Source organism: Polyodon spathula, chromosome 36 (genome assembly GCF_017654505.1).
Source record: "Polyodon spathula isolate WHYD16114869_AA chromosome 36, ASM1765450v1, whole genome shotgun sequence".
Taxonomy (NCBI): Eukaryota; Metazoa; Chordata; class Actinopteri; order Acipenseriformes; family Polyodontidae; genus Polyodon; species Polyodon spathula.
This window is the reverse complement of record NC_054569.1, coordinates 3,706,867-3,732,290: the sequence shown is the minus strand read 5'-3', so window position 1 is coordinate 3,732,290 and position 25,424 is coordinate 3,706,867. Positions and strand designations below refer to the sequence as shown.

Here is a 25,424-nt window from a genome sequence, read left to right as displayed (position 1 = left end):
ATTACACCTGCAGAAAAAAGAGAATTATTGAGTTAGGGGAAAGTGGAGATCTCAAAACTCCTATTTGTTGAAAGGAGAAAATGCCACATTCATGAGTGAGAAATTAGAGACTGAGTGTTTATAAAACATTGGAGTACATCTGTTTATATACTGTAGCTAGTCACATGTGTTAACTGTGTGACTGTGAAGGAAGAGAATGGCAACCGCTTGGTATACATGTTGCATTACTGAAGTCGTGTAGATAGGGTTAAAGTAACCCAGGTCATCTTTAGATTCTAGGAACACAAGTGGTGTTCTCACGAGAATGGTTTGCATCACTGCGCAATCTACCATAAACAAAACCAAGGAGCAGTAATTGGGAACGGACACTTTCTCAATGAGGAACTTTCAGTTCCAAACACCAGCACAGTTTCCTTGATTACTTTGGATTCTGTATAAGGGTGTAATAGGTACGTTGTAGCAGATCTGGGTTTTGTGTGTTTTTGTAACAGTGCAATGCCTCATTGGTCTTGGCAATACCGCTATACTCCCTGGTGCCTTTGAGAACAGGTAATTCTGTTCTGTGTATTGTAAGTACTTGTAAGTAATACTTGCCTTGTAAGAACAGTACTTTCTTTTTTAGGTGCTGTACCAATTTTAACTTTAAGCATAGTGTTTTCTGATATGTATCTTCAAGTGACACACATGCAGTGTAGTGTATTGTAGTGTATTCAGATCTATAGCAGAGCTTAAAAAGCATTCATAATGACGCTAATAAGGTACTTTATAAATATTTCTAACATGTGTGTTCATAGTTTATACACTATGTGTTCATCATCTCTAAAGGGTTATTATGGACCTTGTTGCCGATTTGGGTATACAGTACCAATCAAAGGCCTACAACGAGAGACACATCTTAGAGAGTAGGTTTCGTTTTCTTAGATTGGTTTTACTGTTTCTTTATCTTCAATGGTGTTTCTAAAAATTCTGACTATTTCATATTACACCTTGTGAACAGGAAAAACAAATAGAAATGCAATTTGAAGCTACTTAATCTTGGATTTTTTTATTTTTTTAAAAAAAATTTGTACAACAAAATTAAATATTGGAACTTGTTGGCATTCTAAAATATACTGATGGCATTCTCAAGGACGACCAAAACCAACAAACATATATATATTTATACTACAAATTATAACTGTCTTTGTACAACAGCTATACATATTACGTATAAAAACAAACTCAGCCGTGGAAAACGTTTCATAATCTTCAGAACTGATGATGAATGAAAACAATAAGATTTTCTTTTGAAAAGTACTGATTTCGTGAGTAAGGATTAGGATGTTTTTTTTTTTCCTCTTTTTTTTTTAAAAGCACTGATTTTTTTTTTTTTTTTTTTTTAGTAGGTGGTGTTATGCGAATTAAGAAGTCGATCTAAATCTTTGGATCTGGTGGATGGTAGTTGCATTAGTTGGGGCATCTGTACTGAAAAGGCAAAGCGTTATAATTATTTTAATATATTTTATAACGTGTTTAGTTTGCCTGTACGTAGTTACACGTAGCTGAGTTTTGTAGTGTTACAGCAGGGGCCTGACACACTACAGTATGGGCTGCGCGGTGCATTCTGGGGGAAAATAAAGTGCAAAAAAATATCTGCAGAGGAACAAAGAGAGAAAACAGGAAGGAGCGTAAACAGCGACTGCAAACTTTCAAACATTTCCAACAAACCGCAAGAAAAACAGCAGCCACGCGTGCGCGTTTACAAACAAGAAGCCAGAAAAATAAATAATATGCCGGACGCCAAATTCGGCATAGAAATGGGTGTTTAATAAGCAAAGGAAAGCAGCCTGCCGTCTGTGACCCACAAGCCCGGTGCTGGTGTGTTTATCACGGCCAAATACCCTTCTGCAATACCGAGGCTTCCAGCGGTACAGCAGGCCGGATCGTTTTTCTTTCTTTTGCATAAGGTACGGTTATTATTACGACTGTTTGGATCATAATGTGAGTTTTATTTTATTTTGTTAACGTAGCGGTGCGAAGCGTGTGGCTAAACAGTTTGCACGCAGCTAAACATAGAAAACAACGCGTGACGCAATTTTGATCAACTTTGGTTTGCAGTTCTTACAGTGAAACGTACTGCCCCCTTTTAACTAGAACTGGATGTGTAGGGGTTAGTTTAGTGAACCTTACAGTGTCAAGGTACCCGTTGTGATATTAATATTTGTGATGTTTTCTGCCCATCTCAGTGGCATAATCATGCTGCTTTTCAATCGCATCGTCACCAAGCATGGACCTGCAGCGTGTAAGCAATTGCGCGGTGTCACTTGTCAAGTGTCGCCTTTTGCGTTGTGCAAGAATAATATAAAACAACACTGTAGCGTAACACGCGGATGTGTAAATAATATTAGCAGAGACAAACGAGTCAATAACTATTTCAAACCTAAATAGGTTAGCAACCGTCCGTACAGGGTAGTAACGGTTATAACCTCCCCTCCAAACAGACGCGGTGCAGGCAGAGCTGCCAGTGTAACACGGGAATACCCTGCTGTTCACTCCCTACTCGGCCGGTCATTGATTGCACTTGTTTGGTACTGCTTTAGTTGAGCTTGGCGTTTTGCCCAAAACATTTAGATAACAGCATCGTTGTTATCAAGGCAGTTAGTATTGCCTGAGCGGATGGTATGGTTAGTTTTGTGGCACAGCGGGTTTTTCTTTTTGGTCATTGTGTTTATTATTATTATTATTATTATTATTATTATTATTATTATTATATTATTATTACTGATAAGGACTGTTTTTATGGCACAGTGTGGAGTTTAAGCCCATCGATATGTATGGGGGAGTGGGTGTTTTTATTATTGACACAAGAGGTGTTTGCCCCGCACGCAGCCTTTTATTGAAACGGGTCACCATAGCGTTTCCTAGTTGTTTTTCCAGCAAACATCAGCTCATCAGAACCATCTCCTTTTCTCTCAGAATAGTCATTGTGATGTAATACTTTGCATTATAAATAGTAATGATTCTAATAATCATGTTGGATATCCACTTAACTGACTTTATTTGTAGTCTTAGTATTCACAACAACTTGGGTAAGAAACTGTGGATTTGGGTACTTTTCATTACAAGCGCGTTTGTTAGGTTTACTGTCCATATTAGAGTGCTCCCTCTTTATCTCATTGTCTGACTTACACATGAAAACAATCCTGTCATATAGAGGACAGTGAACAAGTGACTGGTCTTCATGCATTGAATTATAGTGCATATGAGGCCAGCATGTTCTAACTGAATTTGAGCTATAACAAGAGATCACTCTACACAGCTTTCATAACCCTGGCTAGTTATTCGGCATGTGACTCATGGAGAGTCTTTGTGAAGTGGCCAGTGCTAATGTTAAGGTTGAGAACTAGGTTATGTAAATGTCACTTGACATTCTCATACTTTCTTCGCTTGTACCATTGTATATTGTGTAGCATGGTTTCAGCTTTGCTCTGCTAATATTTGTCTTGAACAGTAAATTAACCCAGTTCTAATGAATTACAAGGAGCATGATAGGATCAAGCAAGATATGCAAGTACATCAAATGCTAATTTAATGTGAGAACCATGCAACTTGGCATAAGGAAGGATTCACGAATGCCTTGCAAAACATTTGCATAATACTTTTAGTTCAGAGACTTGCAAAATCCCTGTTTGGTCCTTGCATCTGTTGCATTGTTTTTTTTTTTTTTTTTTTTTTTTGTGGAAGGCATGAATGGAATAGTTTCATTTTGTTAATGAGTAATTCATGTCTTTTGTTCCCTAGCATTACCCTTGCATTTTTATTGCTGTGGGAATAGATTCCTTAATTCACGAAGGAAATGGGGAGAATGTGAAGTGTTGTGTTTCACAGAAAGAAAGCAAAACTGAACGTACTGTATTGCCTATAAAGAGGCTTGGTAGAAGATGAAAAATATATACATTACAAGGAATGAATGCTGTTGCATGCTTCGTGTGGAACAAAACTGACTGTCTGGCAAACAGGATACTTGCCAGTCTGACTCAAATGTACTGGGACTGTGTGATGTTAGAATACACACATAGACAGCAGCTGCTGAAGACTGAGCACTCTGTCAGCAGGGAAGAGCATGTTTAGCTGTCAATTGTTGGTTGTTTTCAAGTGAGAGAAATACCTGGAAATCAGAGTTGCGTTTTAAATTGTAATATGTTATATTGTTTAAATGTTTTTATTTTCTTTGTTCATTCACTTTTTGTCACATACCATTAGATCACCACTGGCAATAAGACTTTTTAAGAACATAAGAAACAAGAGGAGGTCCATTTGGTCCATCTTCCTCATTTGGTTGTTTATTGATCGAAACAAGAACCTCACCAAGCTGTGTTTTGAAGTGTCCATGTGAATCAGCTTCCACAACAGTGATTCATTTTTTTATTCCTTTCACCCCTGTGTATAAAACACCTGGCCTAGTTATAAAAAGTCCGCTTCAAGGAAAGTATTTCTCCTGTTATTTTGTTAAGTATAAGAATTAGAGATTCCTTGCAATTGGATTCAATGTAATTTGAAGAAGCTGTCTGAAATGCCAGAGTTCTCTTTTTATATGTAAGAAATAAATTGCATAATTATTTACACTAAGTGTTGTGCTTTATTACTAGTTTTATTTTAATTTTATAGTTGGTGGCAACAACCTTTGAATACACTGGAACTGGAAATATTTAAACAACAAGCAGTCCACCATGCTGTCGCATCATTTACTGTGTATCAGCCTCTTGTGCACTTTGTACTTGCAAAAAAAAGGAATTTGGCAGCCATTTAACATGTAGTGGACATAAGATCCAAAGCATTGTGATAGTATCGAATGTCACGATGCTGTGCATGGTATCGTATCGATGCTCCCAAAATGAGGTATCGCAGAACACTACTCAAGACCAGGTGTAAGAGTTAAATAAAATGTATTTTCCATTGGGATATATTAAAATAAATTACTGTTAATTGTGGAAGATTGTGTTGGAACACATGTAGACCCACTGTAGTAAGCAAGTCCCAAAAGTTGCATCAAACTGAATTAGTCTTATGCATCATTTTGCATGCAACAGATTGCATGGTACAGGAAATTGTCAATAAGTTATATCTAGCGTGCATTTTGTAAACTTTATTCAGTATTAAATAAAGTTTATTTGTTTATCCTACAATAAAGGCCTTCTACCAGTACTAGAAACCATATACAGTGGTGTCTTCAATGTCCCACGATCCAGAATTTCATTTTGGTAACTTACAACCCATATGACAGCTTTAAACATTCCAGTGCGTTCCGGGCTGGGAGGATACTGTAGTTATTCAAGTTGATGTTGGCTACATCATTTATTTCTGATTTGATGTTTGTAGACAGAAAAAAGTGGAAACTCCTCTGTTTTTTTAAAAAAACGTTTACAGGCTGAAATATAACGGCGTGATGGGGCGACTGTAAATACTACAATACCACATGTGTTCTCCTTTTGTTTATTTGGAGTAGAGACAAGAGCACCCTGTGCAGAACACACTGTAAAAAGACTCTGGTATGCAGTAGGGCAGCTTTACTGAGACCCATCAATTATCTAAGAGTTGAAGATGGGTACTTTCAGCAGCCTGCCAACCAAGGCTGGCACACTTTCTTTACACAGATGTGCTGTAAACCTTCTTCAACTGTAAATGTGACAAATACAAATGTGATTTATTATGAACACCCTCTCCCTTGCCAGCTAGCAGCCATCCCTTTCACCTGGTTTCACTGGTGTACTTCAGAATATTACCACACTTGAGATTTATAACCTGTAACAGTGGGTTGATTGTTTTCAGCTTTAAGTCTACTTGGTCGCCACTTAAAAATGACACTTTGAGTGACAGCGACCATGCAAAACAGGAGATTGTTCTCTGCATTACAATGTGTTTTAAAGTCAGCAAACCTGTCAGCCTTCTGGCTGTCTGTGTGAACACTAAAATTACAAAGAACAGTGCTTGCATTTAAGATTGTACAGTGCTGTGCAGTTACGTCAGCAGATCAAGTTTTAAATGCCTTATGGACAGTAAGCATACTTAATTATACAAGACCATGGATCTTTAGAGTCAAGAAATTAACCCATTACAAACGGCATGTTAAAATGCACATTTTACTTTTGGGTGTTTATTAAGGTAGGTGGTCCAGTATTATTATTATTATTATTATTATTATTATTATTATTATTATATAAATATTTACATATTGTACTACATTGTATCTTGTCTGTGTGAATGTGTTGGTCTGTGGTATTTGTTTTTCTCTGTGCTTTGTTATTAAACTGTTTGCAGAGTTAATCTATTTAACATAATTGCATTTTGTTCTTTGATCAATAAAATATGGTTTCAGGGGATACATGTCTGTGAAACAGCATTGAAATAAAGCCCAGATGTGTGGGCTTTTCTGTGGATAATAATCCCCACTTGAAAATAATGAATATATTATCACTAATGGTATTGTTCAGGGTCCTGGTTGAGTAGCCTTTGCTAGATGTCTCTTAATGAGTAATAGGAGTATGGAATCTATTTGTAAACAAAAACTATTTCATATCAATAATAATAATAGAGTAATGCAAGTAATTAGAGAATTACCTTGTAACACAGCTGTTTCCCAAGTAAATTGGATACATGTAATTCTGCCTTAAAAGTTTTAGGTCATAGTTAAATTAGGCACAGTATCATTTTGTTCTTTAGCCAGACTGCCTTAACAAGCAATGTCCCGGCTTGTCTGCTTTGTGTTTCGACATACGATCCAGCCAAAGGAAGGCAGACTTGAAATGAATCTGAGCTGAAAAGGCTTTTGAGTTGTAAATGTCAGACATGATGCTAGTCTCAGTTGTCCAGCTGTTCCTTTCATTACTGCATTGCACAGCTTTCTGTAGGTAATCAGTGTGCAGCATTGCTATTAATCTGCAATTTTACAAGGTGCTGTTCATTAAACCACAAATCAGAGCACCTGTACAGAGCACCGTTATCATCAAAACACAACTGTGCTTTGGCATGCGTGTGTGCGTCCATCTCAGTATTGCAGTCTTGCCTTTCTCCTAATCTGTGCTCTGGAGCAGTAAAAGTCACTCTTGGGAATTGTTTGAAATCGTAGGACCTGTCATGTCATGTAGCCTGCTTAGAGATGAATAGCAACACAGCCACTGTAACCACATCAGTACTGACTTCATTTTATGACTGATTCTTTAAAACAACCACTTCCTTTCTTTTACAATTTCATACCTGAAGTATTGAATACATTTTTGGTTTATGTAAATGAAAAAACTCTTGTAGTCAAATATTTAGGACCTACAGTAGGTTTGCATGCTGCATTCTATTTTTACACAAGTGCCTCTCAGGATCATCTCTGTGTCAACTAGCCTATACTAGTTTGCCTATTCAAAGACTGTGTCAATTCATAAATATTTCCAAATGTGTAAGTGTAAATTTGACCTTTACATGATTAGAGTATTCACTTTCGATTCCTGGAGTGCAAGAACATCTTGCTAACAAAATAGTAGGCTAATTGAGATGAGATGCAACACTCGTAACCAATCGTATGAAATCATTTGAAAATACTAAACTAAAAATGAAACCAAATGTCACAAGGTAATGCTGAAGGATGTGTTTTATATTGTGTGTGTGTGTATATATATAAAATATTATATTTATGTATATTTATGTTTTGCAGGTTAACTGCTCCTTTTGGACTGCTGCTGGAAGTCTGGAGAGATGGGTGTCAAAACATTTATCCATAGTTCTCCCACCCACAGCCAGGAGATGCTGGGCAAGCTGAACATGCTGCGGAACGAGGGGCATTTCTGTGACGTCACCATCCGTGTCCAAGACAAAGTCTTCATGGCACACAAGGTCGTCCTGGCGTCCTGCAGTGAATTCTTCCGCACCAAACTCGTGGGCAAACTACAAGAGGAGGACAAATGCGTCCTGGACTTGAATCATGTGACAGTGAGCGGCTTCACACCACTGCTGGAGTACGCCTACACGTCTACCCTCTCTTTAAACACGGAGAACATCATTGATGTTCTGGCAGCTGCCAGCTACATGCAGATGTTTACCGTAGCCAGTACCTGTTCAGAGTTCATGAAATCAAGTATCCTTTGGAACAGCGCGAACAACTTGCAGCAGGAGAAGCCTCAGGAGTCTGCTCCGGAGAACTCCACAAACTGCACGTTTACTCCCCAGGATGGCAGCGTGTCCCCAGTCTCCTCTGAGTGCAGTGTTATAGAGAGAACCATACCCATATGCCGGGAGTCTCGCAGAAAACGCAAAAGCTACATCGTGATGTCGCCCGAGAGCCCTCTTAAATGCAGTACACAAAACACTTCCCCTCAGATCCAAAACGCTTCCACCTCCTTCACAGAGACACAGTCCCATCCAGTGGACTCCTCGTTGGCTTTTCCTTGGACTTTCCCCTTTGGGATTGATAGGAGGTTCCAGTCTGAGAAACCCAAGCAGGCTGAGAGCCCCAGGAGCTTGGAACAGCCTGGTCCATCAGACGTGACCAGAAGGCTGGATGACTATCTGAACTGTGAGGGCACAAAAGCCACTTCCCCACTGGCAGCCGAGGAGGACGTCCATGTGAAAGTTGAGAGACTAAGTGATGAAGAAGTGCATGAGGAAGTCTCTCAGCCAGTCAGTGCTTCACAGAGTTCACTGAGCGATCAGCAGACTGTGCCAGGAAGCGAGCAAGTCCACGAAGACCTTTTAATTAGCCCCCAGTCTTCCTCGATTGGTATGTATTTAGGCGTTTAGATTTGTGTTCCTCGTTCAGTTTGTGCTCATCTTTATTTTCTGTAAATGTACTGCATTAGTTCAGTTTTAAACCAGCTACGGGCGACAGTCGGTGAAAGGGCTTTGTCAGAAAATATAAACTGCCTTGGATGCAAAAGTAGTAGTTGGTAAAGAAAAATAATAAAAATCTAGCTGCTGTTTGGTTTGTTTTCAACTGTGATAAGATGACGGTTCTTCCATTTTAATGACAAAACACTGTGAAAGAAACACTGACCAGTTTTCCTTCACTAATTGTCAACATAATTTGATATTACGGTTTAAAATTACTGACCAGTTCTTCCCTTAGGAGGATCTAAAGTTGTTTTTAATTAAAATGGCAAAACATAACATATACTTTGCTTATTTTCAGTAAGAACGGTGCATGCAGTCAAGTGGCACTACTGAAGTTACTGTTAGATTTGTAAAGACCAACACATTGTGTAAAGCATTGTCTTCGTCCTGTGGCACAGGTTCAGTAGATGAAGGAGTCTCGGAGGGGTTACCGTCACTTCAGGGTACTTCCAGTGCTGGAGGCCATGCAGATGACGATGAAAGGTAAGCCCCCCTCCCCCCCCCCCCCCCCCCCCCCCCCCCTGTTAATTATGCATGTCCAAGTACAATAAAGAGAATGAGCTGGATGGCATAAAACTGTCGCATACCCTTTGCTTGTCTTGAACTTTTGAATTAAAGTCTTATATATGTGTGCCCTAATAAAAAAAAAAAAAAAAAAAAAAAACACCTCACACACAAAACGAAGAACCATAGTTATATTAGAGGCAGCCTGAAGTTTACAGTCGTTGCTCTGCTAGGGTTATAAAGTAGGCATTGCATACACTCAAGGGGGCCATGTAAGCTTGGCTCACTGCTGGCATTTCTGCTTGTCAGGCAGAAGTAGGAAATGTTGGAATCTTTCAAGCAATAAGTTTTTATGGCTGTCTGTATTCATTCTTTGTAAGTTTAAGTGCTGCTAAGCAACCCTTAGATTTTTTTATTTTTATTTTGGACCTGTTTGAACTGAAATTGAATTGAACTATAAACAGACGAAATGTAAAAAACTTTAGAAATCAGTAAAAACATCTGTTGTGACGTTATAGACGGAGCTTCATCTTGTTGTGAAATACCTTGATAAAGATGGCAGCCTTGCAAGACCATTTATTCAGAGTGTTGTGCCCTGAGCAATTTGTGTATATTTTGGTTTTCTTTGATATGTAGTAGTTTTATTCTAGCATTTCAGGGGGAACACTTGTAAAGTAAAATGTTAACGTTGTATTGAATTGCTTTGATTTGACAGGCTCGAAAGTGTACAGTATCCCTATCACCTGTATATAACCCCGTCTACGAGACCCAGCACAAATGGTCCTGACAGACCTTTCCAGTGCCCTACGTGTGGAGTCAGGTTTACACGCATTCAGAACTTGAAACAGCACATGCTTATCCACTCTGGTATGTATATTGTGGGGTTAAATATAAACTTCATAAATGTGCCACTGCGTATCTGGTTGTTAAAGCAGTGATTGCATGCAGCAGATGTAGGTGAATCAACAGAATCTGATGCTGTATTTCTGCTGCCCAGATAGCTGTACTGGAAACCATTCTTAATGAGCAGCGTGTAGATTATTCTGCCTCTGCTAGTCATGCATTCTCATTAGAGGATGATTGATCACACAGGGCTGAAAAGGGGGTCAGTGTCCACCCTGTCTACCACTGCAGCACATCCTTTTATTCTTGTGTGCACAGGTTTGCACTTCAAGGCAATGACAACCTTGGAGAAGGAACTGATGCCTTTTAATTGCTGGCTGAATGTGAATGTTGCCCAACAAGTAGAGACTTCAGCATGCACCTCAAAACATAAATATAACCCTAGGCAGTAGCTGTACAGTGTGCTGTACTGAGCAAACTAGAACAACAAACTGGTGGAGCATGTGAGCAAGAACTACACAAAGCCATAGCTGAAATGCCAAGGCAGAATTCATGAACAAAGTTATCTTGTGTACTGTATTGAGGCCCTTCTTACTTGGAGGGGTGCCATAGGTGAAGTGCTCAACCTGAGTCTAAAAACAATGGCAGCTGTTTTCTCTCGGGTATTAGCCTTTGGAGAGCCATTGCTGACTAATATGAGTTCTGAGAATCTGTAGCTATAATCACTGCCCTCCCAGCTACAGCAGCTGTGTGTCAGAGTGGGACAATTGTGTATAGGGGCGTTGACAAAAAAAAAAAAAAAAAAAAAGAACAATTAACAAACGGTATTGTAATAATCCTTTGCATCTTTGGAACTGGTAGCTAATGCACTGTTCCAAAAAGATATTACTTATACATATTAAAGATGTGCTTGTTACTGCATTGTTAGATCACAGTTAAAAATAAAATATGGAGTCAATTCGTTCCGACATCTGTTTAGAAATTAGTTCTGGTGAAACTATTTTCAGCTCCTCAAGACCACCAAGGTAATTGGCTCTAATTCGTCCATTTCATCTTCTAAAGGGTATATAAGGGTATATATCAGCTGCAGCCAAAGAGGTTCTGCAGAGACCATGGCTCAGGTGCACTGGCTGAATGGGGTAAACACAGCTGTTGTTTTGTCTGACTGATGACAACCTTTAAAAACAAGCGCCACAGAAAGATGATCATTAAAATGGTACAGCCTGACATTTCAGTACTGTTTCATTAATAATTAAAAATATATTATTCTATGTTAACAACCGTAAAAAGACATTCAAAATGTTCAGGCAATATTCGTTTATCGTATTTGTATTAAAAGTGCTTGTTGTTATACCCAAGAATTTATATAGACATTCCCTATATAAGTTTATAAGTTCCCTATCCGTCAGTTCACTTTTTTTTTTTTTTTTGTCCTTAATTTTTAGGCATTAAACCTTTCCAGTGTGATCGCTGCGGGAAAAAGTTCACTCGGGCGTACTCCTTAAAGATGCATCGCCTGAAGCACGAAGGTAAACGCTGTTTCCGGTGCCAGATATGTAGCGCCACTTTCACTTCCTTCGGTGAATATAAGCACCACATGCGGGTGTCCCGGCACATTATCCGCAAGCCGAGGATTTACGAGTGCAAAACGTGCGGCGCCATGTTCACCAACTCTGGAAATTTAATCGTACATCTGAGGAGTCTGAACCATGAAGCGTCAGAGCTAGCAAACTACTTCCAGAGCAGGTGAGGCGCACAGCAAACCCCTCCCATATCCACCCCCCAGTTGCACATACATGTCTTTGTTAAAGGGGAATCTGAGCCCCCTTTCTAGGGGATACTTAGACTTTGCAAGCATGCCTGTTTAAGTTAGTCAGAAAGCAGCTTGCCTTGTGATAACCAGCGCAGATCTTCACGTTTAACTAATGGGTGGTTGAGAAATAGTTTGTTGTGTCTCTGTGTTCACAAACCTCTTCTAACCCTGCAATATTTTGAGTTGGCTAAATTTTAAAAATGTTTCGGTTGGCTACCGTTGGTTTTACTAACTTCTAAAAAAAAAAAAAAAAAAAAAAAAAAAAAAAAAAAAAAAACAAAAAAAAAAAACGTCAAGGTTTGCTCTTCTGGTTCTCACCCCTGTTCTTCGATGTTAAGAAATGTGTAACATTATGAACATGCCTTGGTGTTGTACATTGTATCAAAGTAAGAATATTGTTGTTCATTTATTCTTAAGTGAAAGTGTACCTTATTTCATTGATGTGTAATATGTAGCATGGCCCTGCAGTGCTGCCTAACAGTGCCTGGAGCTTGTATGCAGTTTATGAAGTGATAGAAGTGACGAGTGTATTTGTGCAGTGTTCTGATGCTTGACATTTTAAGAATTGTGAACGCCTGAGCCCTGAAAAAGTAACTAGTCATTTCCCAGAACGTTAAATCACCATAATTCGATTTACTTTGTTTGCCGTGATGCAGAGTGAGTGTTGCAGGAAAACAAGCAACACCTGCCACAAGTGATGTATTTTTTTTTTTCTTAAGTACATGAATTTATATGCAAATAGATACGAAAATTATGAGCAGCAGTTCGGCAAATACATGCGTGTCTAAACATATTTTGAACTTGCCTTGTCTTAGGGAGACCAAACTCTGGTTGTAGCAAAAATGTAACCTTTTATTCTTTGTCAAAAATCAAGCCGCTTTTGGTATTTGTAAAACAAATTCACATTTGCCTTTTCTTCATATCAGTGAGCAAGGCAATTTATTTCAAAGGTTCTAGATATTTGACCTCCCGAAAATACTGCATTAGTGACCTACTCAATAAGATATTCTGAGCTAAAACACCTGTGTATGTGAAGATGTTTCATCACTGTGTGTCCTTCTCTTCTAGTGATTTCCTAGTCCCAGATTACCTGAATCAGGTACAGGAGGAGGCGTTGGGGCAGTATGAGTTAGGAGACCACCATTTCGAAGGCAACCCTTCTATCCAAATGCCAGTCATATCCCAGGTGTCGTCCACACAGAACTGTGAAAGCACTTTCCCCTTGGCGAGCCTGGGTGGACTGGGAGATAAGGAAGAGGAGGAGGAGGAGGAGGAAGAGGACGAGGAGGAGCAACTTGAAGATCCAAAGAGAAATGAGGAAACAGAAGAGGACCTTCAAAAGAAAGAGTCTTCCCTGCAATTAGAAAGTGCCTGAATTTGTTCTCTTTTGACTCTGACGGCATCATGCAAATGGGGAAAAAATAGAAATTCCTTTTTTCCTTTTTTTAAAGGAAATAAAAATAGCTTTTTGAGCCTATTTCAACAATGAACATAATGATCCTGCATCCCTTTTTTCATATTAAAAAGGTGTCATTTCTGTGTAAGGTTCCTTAAAAAATACTCTTTTAGGTGTTACTTTCTTTATTGCTTTTGTTTTGAATAGTTTGAATGCTGGACTGGACACTTTAATGTTTGTGGGTGTGTGTGAGTGTGTGTGTGTGTGTTTGTACGTGCTTGCGTGCACACGTGAGTGTATGTGTGTTTCCTTCAGAATCTGAACCACATTATAGTATTTTAAGTTTATCAAAGAAAAATCTAAAATATAGATAAAACAGTTTTAGTGCCAGAAACTGGGTGTTGGTTAAATTGACTGATCATTATTTTTGTAGGCACCTGGCTTTTCATATTATGTGTTCTAATGTACTAATCCTTTTAAAAAAAAGAAAGTTGGTCTTTGTTGTGTAGTATTTCTATTTGTTTCTACTTTTAATATCCTAAGAAAATAATTTATCATGCACAGAATGTCAAGCACTTTCTGGATCCACAGCATTCAATATAACTTAGAGACATCTGTGAACTGTAAAGATGTCTGGAATGGATTTAGTAGAACTGCATGCAATAGCTATACTGCAGGATACAATGTGACTTGGATGCGGGATACTGTGAGCCCAGCTATGTTAGCCGTTGCTTGATTTTACAATTCTTCATTTCAGTTTTGCACCAGGAAATTTGTACTTCAGTAATTTCTGAAGAACACCAGCCAAAACACTAAATACAAATGTATAATCATAGTGTGTATATGCGCAGTCTTATCCGTTCGTATGTATGTGTGTGTGTGCGTGTCTATATATATATATATATATATATATATATATATATATATATATATATATATATATATATATATATATATATATAATATGTTAATTTGTATGTGTTCTCTTGGTCAATGGACATGCATTCAGTAAAGTCTTGGTAAACAATAACTTTTTTTCATTAGCTTTAGCAGTACATTCTTTAAATAAGTAGGATACATACCTAACTGCCCCAACCAAGACTTCTCTGTTGTTGTTATTATTATTATTATTATTGTTGTTGTTATTCATATTTATTTTATTTGGATAGTAGTTATTTAACACATGTAACTGGTAGCCACATATCAAACATTTCCCTATTTCAGTGGGGCAACAAGCAGATATCCTACTAGGAGACTCTGATGGTTTTTTTCTAATGTTATTAACCTAAGAGTAATTGTAACCTTGACCCCAATCTGGGAGGTTTCCACCTGTCTGACCAGTTGGGGCTGCTGAAACACAATGAGTTGTACTGGCCTCAGATTACTTTCCTCCCTAACCCTGCACCCCACACAGCAGTGCTAGATGAGCTGCTGGGGACTCCTAGCGTTCTTATCTCTTCAGGCATGTTAATAACAAACACATGTTTACAAGGCTGAGAGCAGAGCAGGTATCTTGTCATTGATCCAGTGGTAAGGTGTACTTGATTCTCCTACACATGTTAATGTAAGGTTATACAGTTGTGTGTGTTCTTACAGTATTGCGGCATTTTGTTCAGTAGACTTCAGCCATTGCCACGCTGTAATCCAATTGCAAACACTCCTTTCTCTTGCTTTATCTTTCACAGGGTCTCGTATTTTAAAAAGTGGCTGGTCTTTTAATGCACAAATTGGAGCTTGTGACGATCGGTCCATTTAGAGCCTTTTAAACAGTGCCTGACTAAATTAAAAGCTATGAAATGGATTTCGTTTGATGTGACTGAATGGAGAAATATATTACATTTTTCTTGCCAATTAAAAACAAATACTAAAAATTGCTTGCAGAGGCAAAATGGTATGAGAATGTTTTTCCAGTAATAAATGATATCAGATCTATATGTGCAATACACACTTTTTAAATAATAATAATAATAATAATAATAATAATAATAATAATAATAATAGTGTTTCCCTGTTGGTTTAATCAGTTGTAAAGTGATTGCACATGAACTAGCGGTACATTTTGGATGATTGATACAAACACCGGGCTGATGATATCAGTATAAAAGCTCTATGAAAGAATGTTAAAGTTTCAAGGAGTGTTACCCAGCAATGACTTAAACATTGGGTTTGGAGAGGCTTGCACCCTTCTACACTGCTGCAATCTAAGACCATGTGCCTGCTTCACCTATTGAACTGAATATTGTGCCCTTTTAGGTTAGAAAGAAACAACTTATCAAGCCAGATTGTATTATTATTGTTGCATCTAACTTTATCTGCCGGTATCTGTTATCATTTGGCATGGTAATGATTTTAGTTTGTTTTTAAAAAAAAAAAAGTTGCTTCTTTTACATCTGTGTGCAAAGTAACAAACATGATCTATTATATGCTTTTTATATATGATATATTATACTCTGGTTAGTAGTATTCATCAGAAAGCTCTTTGTCACTATATATTTTTGTGTTTTTTTTTTTTTTTTTTTTTTTTAATTGCTGTTCGATTTGAATATGTCATTTTAAAAGTTATAATCAATGTGAATACCAGAAATCGGTCAAACAACTCTGAGCCTTATAGTGTTCACTTTGTGACTATGTCTGTAATGTATATATTCTGTATAGTTTCATTAAGCTAAAACATAGTTTGATTTGATGAACAAAACATTGTATCGTGTGTCTTTTGATATTGTATCTATAGTTTATTTAAACGGTTTTACAAAACTGGTGGTATTTTCCACACTTTCGAACATAAACTTGGGTGGTTTCCTGAGAAAAAGAATAATTTCAGTTTAGTGCAGAAAAACAAATAGTTTTTTTCTGGTTTTCTAGAGATTTACAAAATTTGAAATCGATATATTTTTGTTTCATTTTACTAACCATTTCATTGGAAGAATCCTTAACTTGTCAACCAGTGTGTTCTGAATTTGTGAGTATATTGTATGGGAAAGTTTTGTACAAACAAGTTACAGTTGTAAATAATAAAATAAATATATACAAATCCTAAATGGTTGCTTTGATTTCTATAGAACAATAAACAACTGCAAATTCCCAATCAAAGTAGTTCTAGAATCTTGGACAGGGTTAAAGCTGTGGAAATCTTCACAACTTGCACACATACAATTACAAGACTCCACATGCTTTTGTTTGTATAAATTGTATGGTATTGTAATGTTGCAAACTACATAGAATGACCCTCAAGCCGATATAAAGTCTGCCTTCAGTCTAGAACTTGACTAATATGATTTATTGGTAATAATACGTAATATTAACTGAATTACAGTTCAACCTCTCTGTCTGTATGTGGGGTGGGGTGGGGGGGGGGGTATAAATACAACTTAGCTGTGAAATCTAGACATGTAGAAATGTAGGTAGTACTTCCTTACACAACCTTATCTGTGATTGAAAGTGCTCTAATGGTAAATAGTTGGATGCATTGCTTCAGTTTGCTGTTCTGCTTTATTACAGCACCAATCAAGAAGATGATGCCAAGAATTAAGGTAATATTTTATTTCTTCACCTTGAGACAACTGGCTAAGTAGCTTAGCTTGAAGAAACCTGCAAAAATAAGGTTGTGGTATTTCAAAGGCTTGCAGTTAGTTGCTGTGATAGGACTGTGCTCCTTAAGACAGCAAGTCTGTTACTTTTACTTTAGATATGAGTAGTCTTGATTATAGGTATTATCTCAAACCATGTGCTGTATGCATTTCCTTGCCCTGCCATTAGCGATCCCTACAACACATTTATGAGCTGCTTTGGCTGGCCCGGGCTTGCTTCCTCGTGTAAAAAAAAAGATGTATTCAAATAAATGTACCACCTGCAAAAGACTTTATTCGTGACCACTTCTGTGTATTACACTGACATTTCCGGCTATAGATTGAGAACTGTTCATGGATGGAATGACTTTAAAATACTAGGCATGATATACTAGTAACATGTCCTATGTATGGATATTGAATTATATAGAATTTTGCAGCCTGGAAAGAACATTGTCCCAGAATTGTACCGTTTCAGGAAATGTTTAATGACTTGTGACTCTGGGAATGCATAGCCAGTCATTAAACCTGATTTTTTTTCCCCTGCTGATTATCCATGATATGAAATGCAGCTCTCTCTAAATGTGCACACTTGTTGGGTTTTCATGGGTCTCTACTTTAGTGCTTACAATGCGTTAGCTGTTACACAGTGCTGAAGAATTCATCATTTTGACAACGAACACAAAATAAGACAATAATTCAACATGGAGTAGATTAAGGACCAGATTTTCTGTCGTGTAAACGGACAAGTATATACATCTAGAAAGAGACGGCTTCTGAAACGTGTTCCATTCAGGAAAGCGGTTGTAAACATCAAAGCATTTATGCTAAATCAAGATTCCCTTCTCAATAAACGTTAATAAAAAAAAAGATACATTTTTTTTTAATGTATTGTCTTTAATTTCCCCAGCAACCATCTATTTATGACACATTCCCTGCCTATTTATATTACACAATGTATTACAAACAGACAATTAGAAGTTTGACCCAATCCTGCATTTTAGTGTTTATCACTCTGATAATATACACCTGTGAAAAGGGGATGTGCACGACAGCTAGAAGAGGTTCATACAGGTAAGGTAGTGTACCTGCTACTGCTTTTATTATAATGTAGCTGCTGAGTTGTATCCCTGTTATTTAATCAGGATTACACTGCCTGCTACTAACAAGTAGATCAATGCATTTTTGTAATGCCGGTGTGCAGGTTCAAGTTCACTTGCAATGGATGGGAAATCTGTGCTCTGATTGAGCCGAGATGGTAAAAGTACATGTTTTATCAAAGCAAATGAGTATCGCTGTGGTTACTTGGGTCACTTTGAATTATACCTGTTCAGCTCAGCAGTGTTAACAGCAAAGCAATCATGCGAATATACCTGTGGTTCCATCCCACAATGCCCCTCAAGCTAGCCTCAAATCTGCAATGATGCACGCCTATGGGTTCTTTATTGCCTAATTGCTTCAAATGGGGTATCAAGGGAGTAACACCTGTAGAGCAAATATATTCAAAATTATGTTAACGTTAATATTATTGCCACACATATGGGGTATCCCAAGTCTAACAGCCATTTTACTGCAATCCATATGGACTTGTGGAATTTATTTATTTATTTATTTTTTAAATGATAGCGAAAACAAACCCTTCAAATTCCATTCCGGATCAGTATTTCGTTACTTTTTGTCATCTGGTTGTCAGCTTGTAAAAGCACTTGTATGCGATTCATTACATTTCCGCAGCCTGTCTCAAAGCCATGCTGTCAGATTTAATAAAGTATTTACTTCAGGGTTCCCTAAATAAGACAATGTTTCTGTTGATATCACCCACACACAGCCTCAGGTGCAACAAGCTTGCTAACGAGTGAGAAGCACACTCATAACATTTCTCATGTTTCATTGCTGCAACTAAAATACTGTTTCTTTGTCTCGCACAGGCAGAAACCACCAACATAGCTGACAGGAGCCATTTATGTGCCCTATTATACATTCATTTCAGACTCTTACTTTAGTTATAGGCTGCGCATGAATCAAATGTCTGTATTGTTTTTATTCACTTCAGGAGCCATTAAAAGTTTATTGCACCCTGCAGGGGTGACAAGTCATGTTTATGAACCTTTTACTTTTCCAGGAACGTCTATTAATTCAGCATTTCCTCTCTGTAGTTATTTAGTGTAAGCATGAAGTGCTGCAGTTTAAATTCATACCCTTGCCTTTCCCAAAACAAACAAAAAGGGGACAGAGTCTATAGGTTGTGTGCTGGTGCGGCAGGGAGGCTGCAAATAGGCTGAGCCAGTATTACGTTTCAGCCATCAACTCTGGGTCAGGAAAGCCATGTTACCTGGAGGAAGAGCACTGAAGCTACATCTGTTGTTGGTCCCCACCGCTACTATCTCGCTATACCTTGGCCAAAGTCCGATATTAGCATGAAATAAATAACAGCTACTCCCATGTAATAATTGCAATCCAATCAGCAAGTGGACGTTACACCAGGTTTTGTATAATTCCTGTTTAAAAATGGAATTCTCCACCGTCCAGCATTTCCTTGTATGTATGATATATTCACAGCCCTCGTTTTCTGCCTCCCGAGTCCCTGGCATTGGAATCCTCATTAGGCAACTTCCACCATCAGAGGGAGATGGAGAGATCAAGTTCTGCCAGCCCACAATCCTAACTGGGGCTGACCAAACTAAAAGAGATTTGATCTTCATCTGCCTCCGGTGGAAATGAACAAGTCTGATTTCAAATCGATTTCAAGTCTATCCCACTGGCAGATGCAAACCTTAAACTGGACACTGTTTGAAGTCTCAGAGACTGTACGTGCTGTCTTAAGAGCACTGGAAAACAATTCTTGTCATGTCAAAAACCTGGACCACTGTGTGCCGAGGGCCAGGGTTGACTAAATGGACATCAAGCTTTTCAGTTGTATTCTTTGTTTGTTTTAATGCCTATTAAATCTGACCTTCTCTAATTTTAGGAGTGCCGTTTACCCAGCTGGGTTGGCAGGAGATCAGCTGTTATCAAAATGGATCAAGTTATCAAAGTGATTGCACTGTACAAGCCAAGGGCTATAGCCTCTAATTAGAAAGATGAATAGATGAAAGGGCACACTGATAAGAAGGAGGAAAACATCAGCAGCATTGTCTAATGCAACAGCTTACAGCAATAACATTTTAATGACACTACACTAGTGTAAAGATATAAAGTAAAAAAACACAAAGGCTTCTTTTAAGTGTCTCATGTCTTGATAACAGTATTGCTACAGCATGTTTGTATTAATAATAACTGTAGTATTTATAACATCCTTCCAAGCACATTCATGCGACCTTGATGAATTACCTAGTATTGAAAAATTATATAAAAATTGCATATTTCAGCTGGGGATAGGTTGCTCGCCCCTTAGTCAAGTTGACAAACATTTCGACTATGCCTTTATATTTGTACCTTCACTGTGATGTGACAATTAGGCATAAAAGTCATCCATTGCCATGAAAATTAGCATGTGACTACAAGGCACATGATGTGCCATCTTACTTGACTGCAACTGTTTTTTAAATTGTATATAATATATACAAATTGTATAGATCCTGCATCAACGGGAACATTTTAATTTCAGGATCCATTGAGAGCAGTCCAAGATAAACCCAAGACAACCATGGATAGGTGGATAATGACACCATGAACGGTCTCTATAGTGAAGATGGTTTTGGGACAGGGGAATACATTCTAATTCCTTACAGACTGCACAGTTAGGGTTAAACCATTAAAAAAAAAAACACAAACAGAAAATGAAATAACATTCTCTGACATTTCCAATTGCTGTTTTAAATGGACCCTCAAATATAAATGAGGTTTGTCTCTCCTGCCTAGCTGAGTATCAGACAGTCTGAATGCCCAGGTGTTTCTAATTTCCCTAATGGCTTTTTTTCTATTCTCCCATGTGTTCCTCATTACCTTAATGATGACATGGCTAAGTGTGATTAATTAGCATCGTGGGTGGTGCTTAGTGAAGCCATCCAGAGCCAAAGGTCTTCCCCATTGCAACACTTGGAGCAGCTGGAGCACCTTCGAAGGTGCATTTATACCAAACCTCCACTGAGATAACTAGAAACTGTGTGAGGACACAGTTCAGCATATGAAAGCACATTTTCTGTTCAGTTCTGAAGAACAGGAGAGCCGGCCATGTGAGACTATAGCTGGACTGTGTTAAGCCTGGCCTGGCTGGAACTGAAAAGCCACGTGAGATCTTGGTCAGGTCAGCCTTGATGCTATCTCTGATAAACGCTTTGAAGCCTTATTTAGACACACACATGCTGTAATTATTTTATTCTTCATTTTAGGGATTCGGTTCCTTCATGGTGAGTCATTAAAGAGTGAAAACCCAGTAATAGATTCCTCAGAAGAGAATCCGCCTGTCTTTAATAACTTCCACCCGTTAGAATCGTTTGGTCCTACAGCATGTCCCAAGATCACAATCACTTTTATGGGACAGACTGTACGGCCCTCATTTCAAGAGAAACAGAAAAAAAGCCGCTATTTTTGGTATTGACTGGAGAAAAAAAAACTCATTGCATATCTTTTCATTGCACTTCAAGGAATTCTCTCATTTCAAGGGAAGTTATAAAGCATAGTGCTAGTGTTGTTTTACCTCACAGAGCATCAAGCAATAACCAGCTTACAGCCACATTTCTTACTATTCAGAAACAAGGTCACTTTAAAATAGATGAACGCCAATATAAGTAATCTCACATGTTTACTTTGTTGCCAGTGTATTTATTCAACTAGCTTAGAGCCTCTGGCCAGGCAGAATTACACAGTGAAGCTTCGGAGAATCTTCTTGAGTGCCAAGACATACAAGCAACTTGTGTTGGCTTTCACTGGAGACTGACATTTGCATGCAAGACGAATCAGCTGCTGTTTTTTTTTTTTTTTTTTTTTTTTAAATGCATGCTTCAACGTGAACCAGGATCAAATCCTAACTACCTGCATTCTGAACTGCAGGTGATAATGTCAGGATCCCCTTTTCATATACCTGCCTGTCCCATTCTCTTCTCAGTGTACATGGTGTTGCTCCTTGCTGTCTCTGGCACTGCTGTGGAAACTTCCTTTTATTTTACACGCAGTCACTTTTAAACCACATCAAGTGACACTTTATTTGTTTTTTTCCTGTTTATTTTTCATGAGCTCACAAAATAGTGTAACACAGCACTCACCCTTCAGAGCAACCAATTGATTCTGAAGCCCGTACTGGTTGTTTTGTAACACAGCCTGACATGAGGAAATTAAAACAGTGCTGTATTTGACTCTTAAGAGGGTTAATGATGTTTCAGTGAAGTCAGCTCTGGACAAACTCTCCAGAAAGAGATTGCAGGCTCATCACAGTACTTTGTGTGCTCCTAAAAACAATAAGAGCAAAGAACCCTGCTTGTACTATAGCAATCCCCCCACGATGCTGAAAACACACTTCTGAAAGCAGCGCAGGGTCTTGCATAGTCAAACACTGAACTCAAGGCAGTGCATCTGTGTCTGGTCCAAGAGCAAAGGACCTTATCACCTTCCTATTCCCAGAAATATCACTGTCTGCGTAAGTGACTGTGGGGCCAGACATTTTTACTTGTATGCATGACGCAGGGATGGATAGCTAGAAAGAAAGAAATTGTAAACTGTTATGTTTTGCTGTAATGGCACTTCATCTCTCAAAGCCAGTGGTGATGTATTTAAGTTAGAATACCGAAGCTTGATGCTTCACTTTACTCTGGACTCAGTTGGGGATCAAACACTTGTAAAATCTCTGGCACTAAAGCACTGAGCTGCATACTTAACATCGCTTCATCTGTTCTGCTCTTCTGCTTAACCCTCTTAAGCATGGTTTGCAAGAGGTTCAGCAGTATATTGTGGTGGTGATGAGGTGGCGCAGTGATTTAATTCCCAAGGCAAGTCACAATTAAAGTGAAGCTCACTTATCACAAAACCACCACGCAATTCAGCTGAACTGAATTGCAATACAATTTACATTTTAATTAAAAAGAACCAAATAACACTTAAATGCTATGCAGTGCTACATTTGAATTAATATGTACAGTTGAACCAGTGTCTTATGATATAAGAGGGATTTCTCATTTTAAACACAGAGCAACTATTGTTCACAGCGACTGGAGTAAAAAAAGAAAACTTTAAACCCGAAAGCTGGATTTGAGTTTAGGGAACCAGGTAAGAAAATGTATTGCTAATTCTTTTGCATTATAGTTCCTCTCTTAATCAATACACTGCTCATGACTTTAGGACACGCAGACACTCAGAAGAAGCATTATATTTACCAGCACCTGCATGAGCTGCCTGTGTTCTGTGATCCAGCAGTTTAGTTTGTGCCTCTTCTGGATTTATTAAAATCTGGTGTTGGCTAATGCAATTTTTATTTATTATTTATCATTTTTCTTTTACTCTTATTTTAGGTGAGCGGAGGGAGTCTTGAAAACATAAAATGTGTCTGAAAAAAACAAGATTCTGCAATAAATCTTTTAACAGTTCAGCAAGATGGATTTCTGGAGACACCTTTGTAGGAACTGTTTTGGCAGGAGGAAAAAAAACACTTTAAGCATTTTTGCAACCTCAAATGCTTAAACCGGTAATAAAATTGCAGGGCATTGTGTTCATCTCTAGTCCATCTGTTTGTCTGTGTTGTAAGGTTAATGTCTATTTTCTGTATATCAAGCACCAGTTCACTTTGTGCTTGAAATGATTGAGTATCGTATAGACTTATCAGGATTCAAAGCATGACCTAGCAACTTCTAGAGCCAGAATGGTGGTACTGTGGTATGAATACATTCTCACTTCATTTTTTTTTTTAGCTTGTTAGCAAAATACAAACCACTATTGGTCATTTCATCTTTTTACACACCCTAGAAAGTCACCCATTTGAAAAAGCTCTAGCACTAGTGTGTCGAAGCGTGACCTGTGAGTCCTGACTATATCGCATTGGTTGCCTTTCTTGGCTCCTGACACTAGGCAGCCTGTCTGAGGACCATCATCCTGCTTCCCCCCTTTTGTTGTATACTAGCCCTTACTGTCTCAAGGGCCTTTGAAAAGAATAGTAGAAACGTGCAACAGAGGAGTTGATGTTCAGTTCCAGCCCCATCCAGTGAACTTTGACCAAAGCGTTCTTCTGCTTTCTGGCAATATACTGCTGTGTTCTTGGTGGTACCCGTGCTTGTTAATAATTATAGTGTATTTGGCTGATCTAGCCTATGTTGTAAAAGCCTGCCATGGTGTTTCTGCAGTTTTCCCATGGCTTTCCATGCTTTTACCATAGTTAACCGTATTTATGAATGTGTTTTACTATACCTTGCTGTTCCTTACAATGGTTGCCTATGCTTTCACTGTCCTATATTACACTTTGCTATGTTTTCAGTAAGGGAAATCTGTGTAAGGGTGCATACAGTACAGTATGTCTATGGCAGGCAAGTAGCACTGAGGAGCAGCTTCTAAAGCTAAAGCATCTTGACCCTGGTTTGAGTTGCAATGACTCTGAATGTGTAAAGCCTGTCTAAAGGCAAGGAGAAAGTCACTTAGTCTTGCAGGTCAATGTGAAAATAGCACATACAGATCTTTTAAAATTAACAAGCTGCCTCTTTTTTTTAAATACTTTAATGTGTACATAAAAAATATCTAAGCTGTACAATAAAGCTAAACACTCACACAAAACGCCAGTAAGATGAAACTTGTGCCCAGAGCAACTGATTTATATCTCTCACTATAAGCATGTGCCAAGTCCACGCTCACAGCCTGGCAAACAATCCCTTTCGTATTCCTCCAGATCATTGCCTTATAAGGGCCTCCGTTGTTGTACTGATGTGTTTTATAAGCTTGCATTGGCTGTTGGTTCATTTAAAGCTTGCTCTTCTCAATATCAAGTTTTACATTCTTAATCCTTCATTAATAATAGAGGCTTGGATTTAGGGTTCGTTTTGTGAGCTAAAAAGAGATTAATCAGGGAAAAAATATATAGTCCAAAGGAAGTAATAATAATAATAATAATAATAATAATAATAATAATAATAATAATAATAATAATAATAATAATAATAATACAATTTTTTTTTTAATGCTATTTCGCCAGTTAATAAAGATATTTGGATTTTATTATTGCTGGTTAAAGTACTTTACTTTCTTCCTTTTATATATATTTGATTTGTTCATTTTTTAATCACAAGGACTTAACATTAACACATTAATTACGGATAGTGAAGTGTACTGCAACTTTCACAATACTTTTACATTGGACTTGCAAGATTGGTAAATTATAGAATCCTCACATTAGCAAATATTCCGAACCCCACATTAAAGGGGTGTTCCATAAAATGCATTCTGCACCTTAGAAGACGTCTTGTATATAAAACAAAAGGTCATTTATACGAGGATACTTAGCATCCTTTATGTGTCAGGTTCCATTTCCAAATGT

General features: G+C 38.0%; 1 protein-coding gene across 2 annotated transcripts; it reads left to right on the top strand.

Annotated features, from left to right (window-relative positions):
* The first annotated feature begins 1,401 nt into the window (after positions 1-1,401).
* zbtb44 (zinc finger and BTB domain containing 44) lies at positions 1,402-14,324 on the top strand. Of its 2 annotated transcripts, none has more exons than XM_041234996.1 (6): positions 1,402-1,946; positions 7,682-8,743; positions 9,252-9,336; positions 10,073-10,224; positions 11,646-11,946; positions 13,082-14,324. In XM_041234996.1, exons 2-6 carry the CDS (start codon positions 7,723-7,725, stop codon positions 13,386-13,388), a joined length of 1,866 nt encoding a protein of 621 aa, XP_041090930.1. In that variant the 5' UTR covers positions 1,402-1,946; positions 7,682-7,722; the 3' UTR covers positions 13,389-14,324. The 2 variants fall into 2 exon arrangements, with proteins under 2 accessions (XP_041090930.1, XP_041090931.1); XM_041234997.1 differs by having other exon boundaries at positions 1,404-1,946; positions 11,646-11,729; positions 13,082-13,175.
* Positions 14,325-25,424: the final 11,100 nt, after the last annotated feature.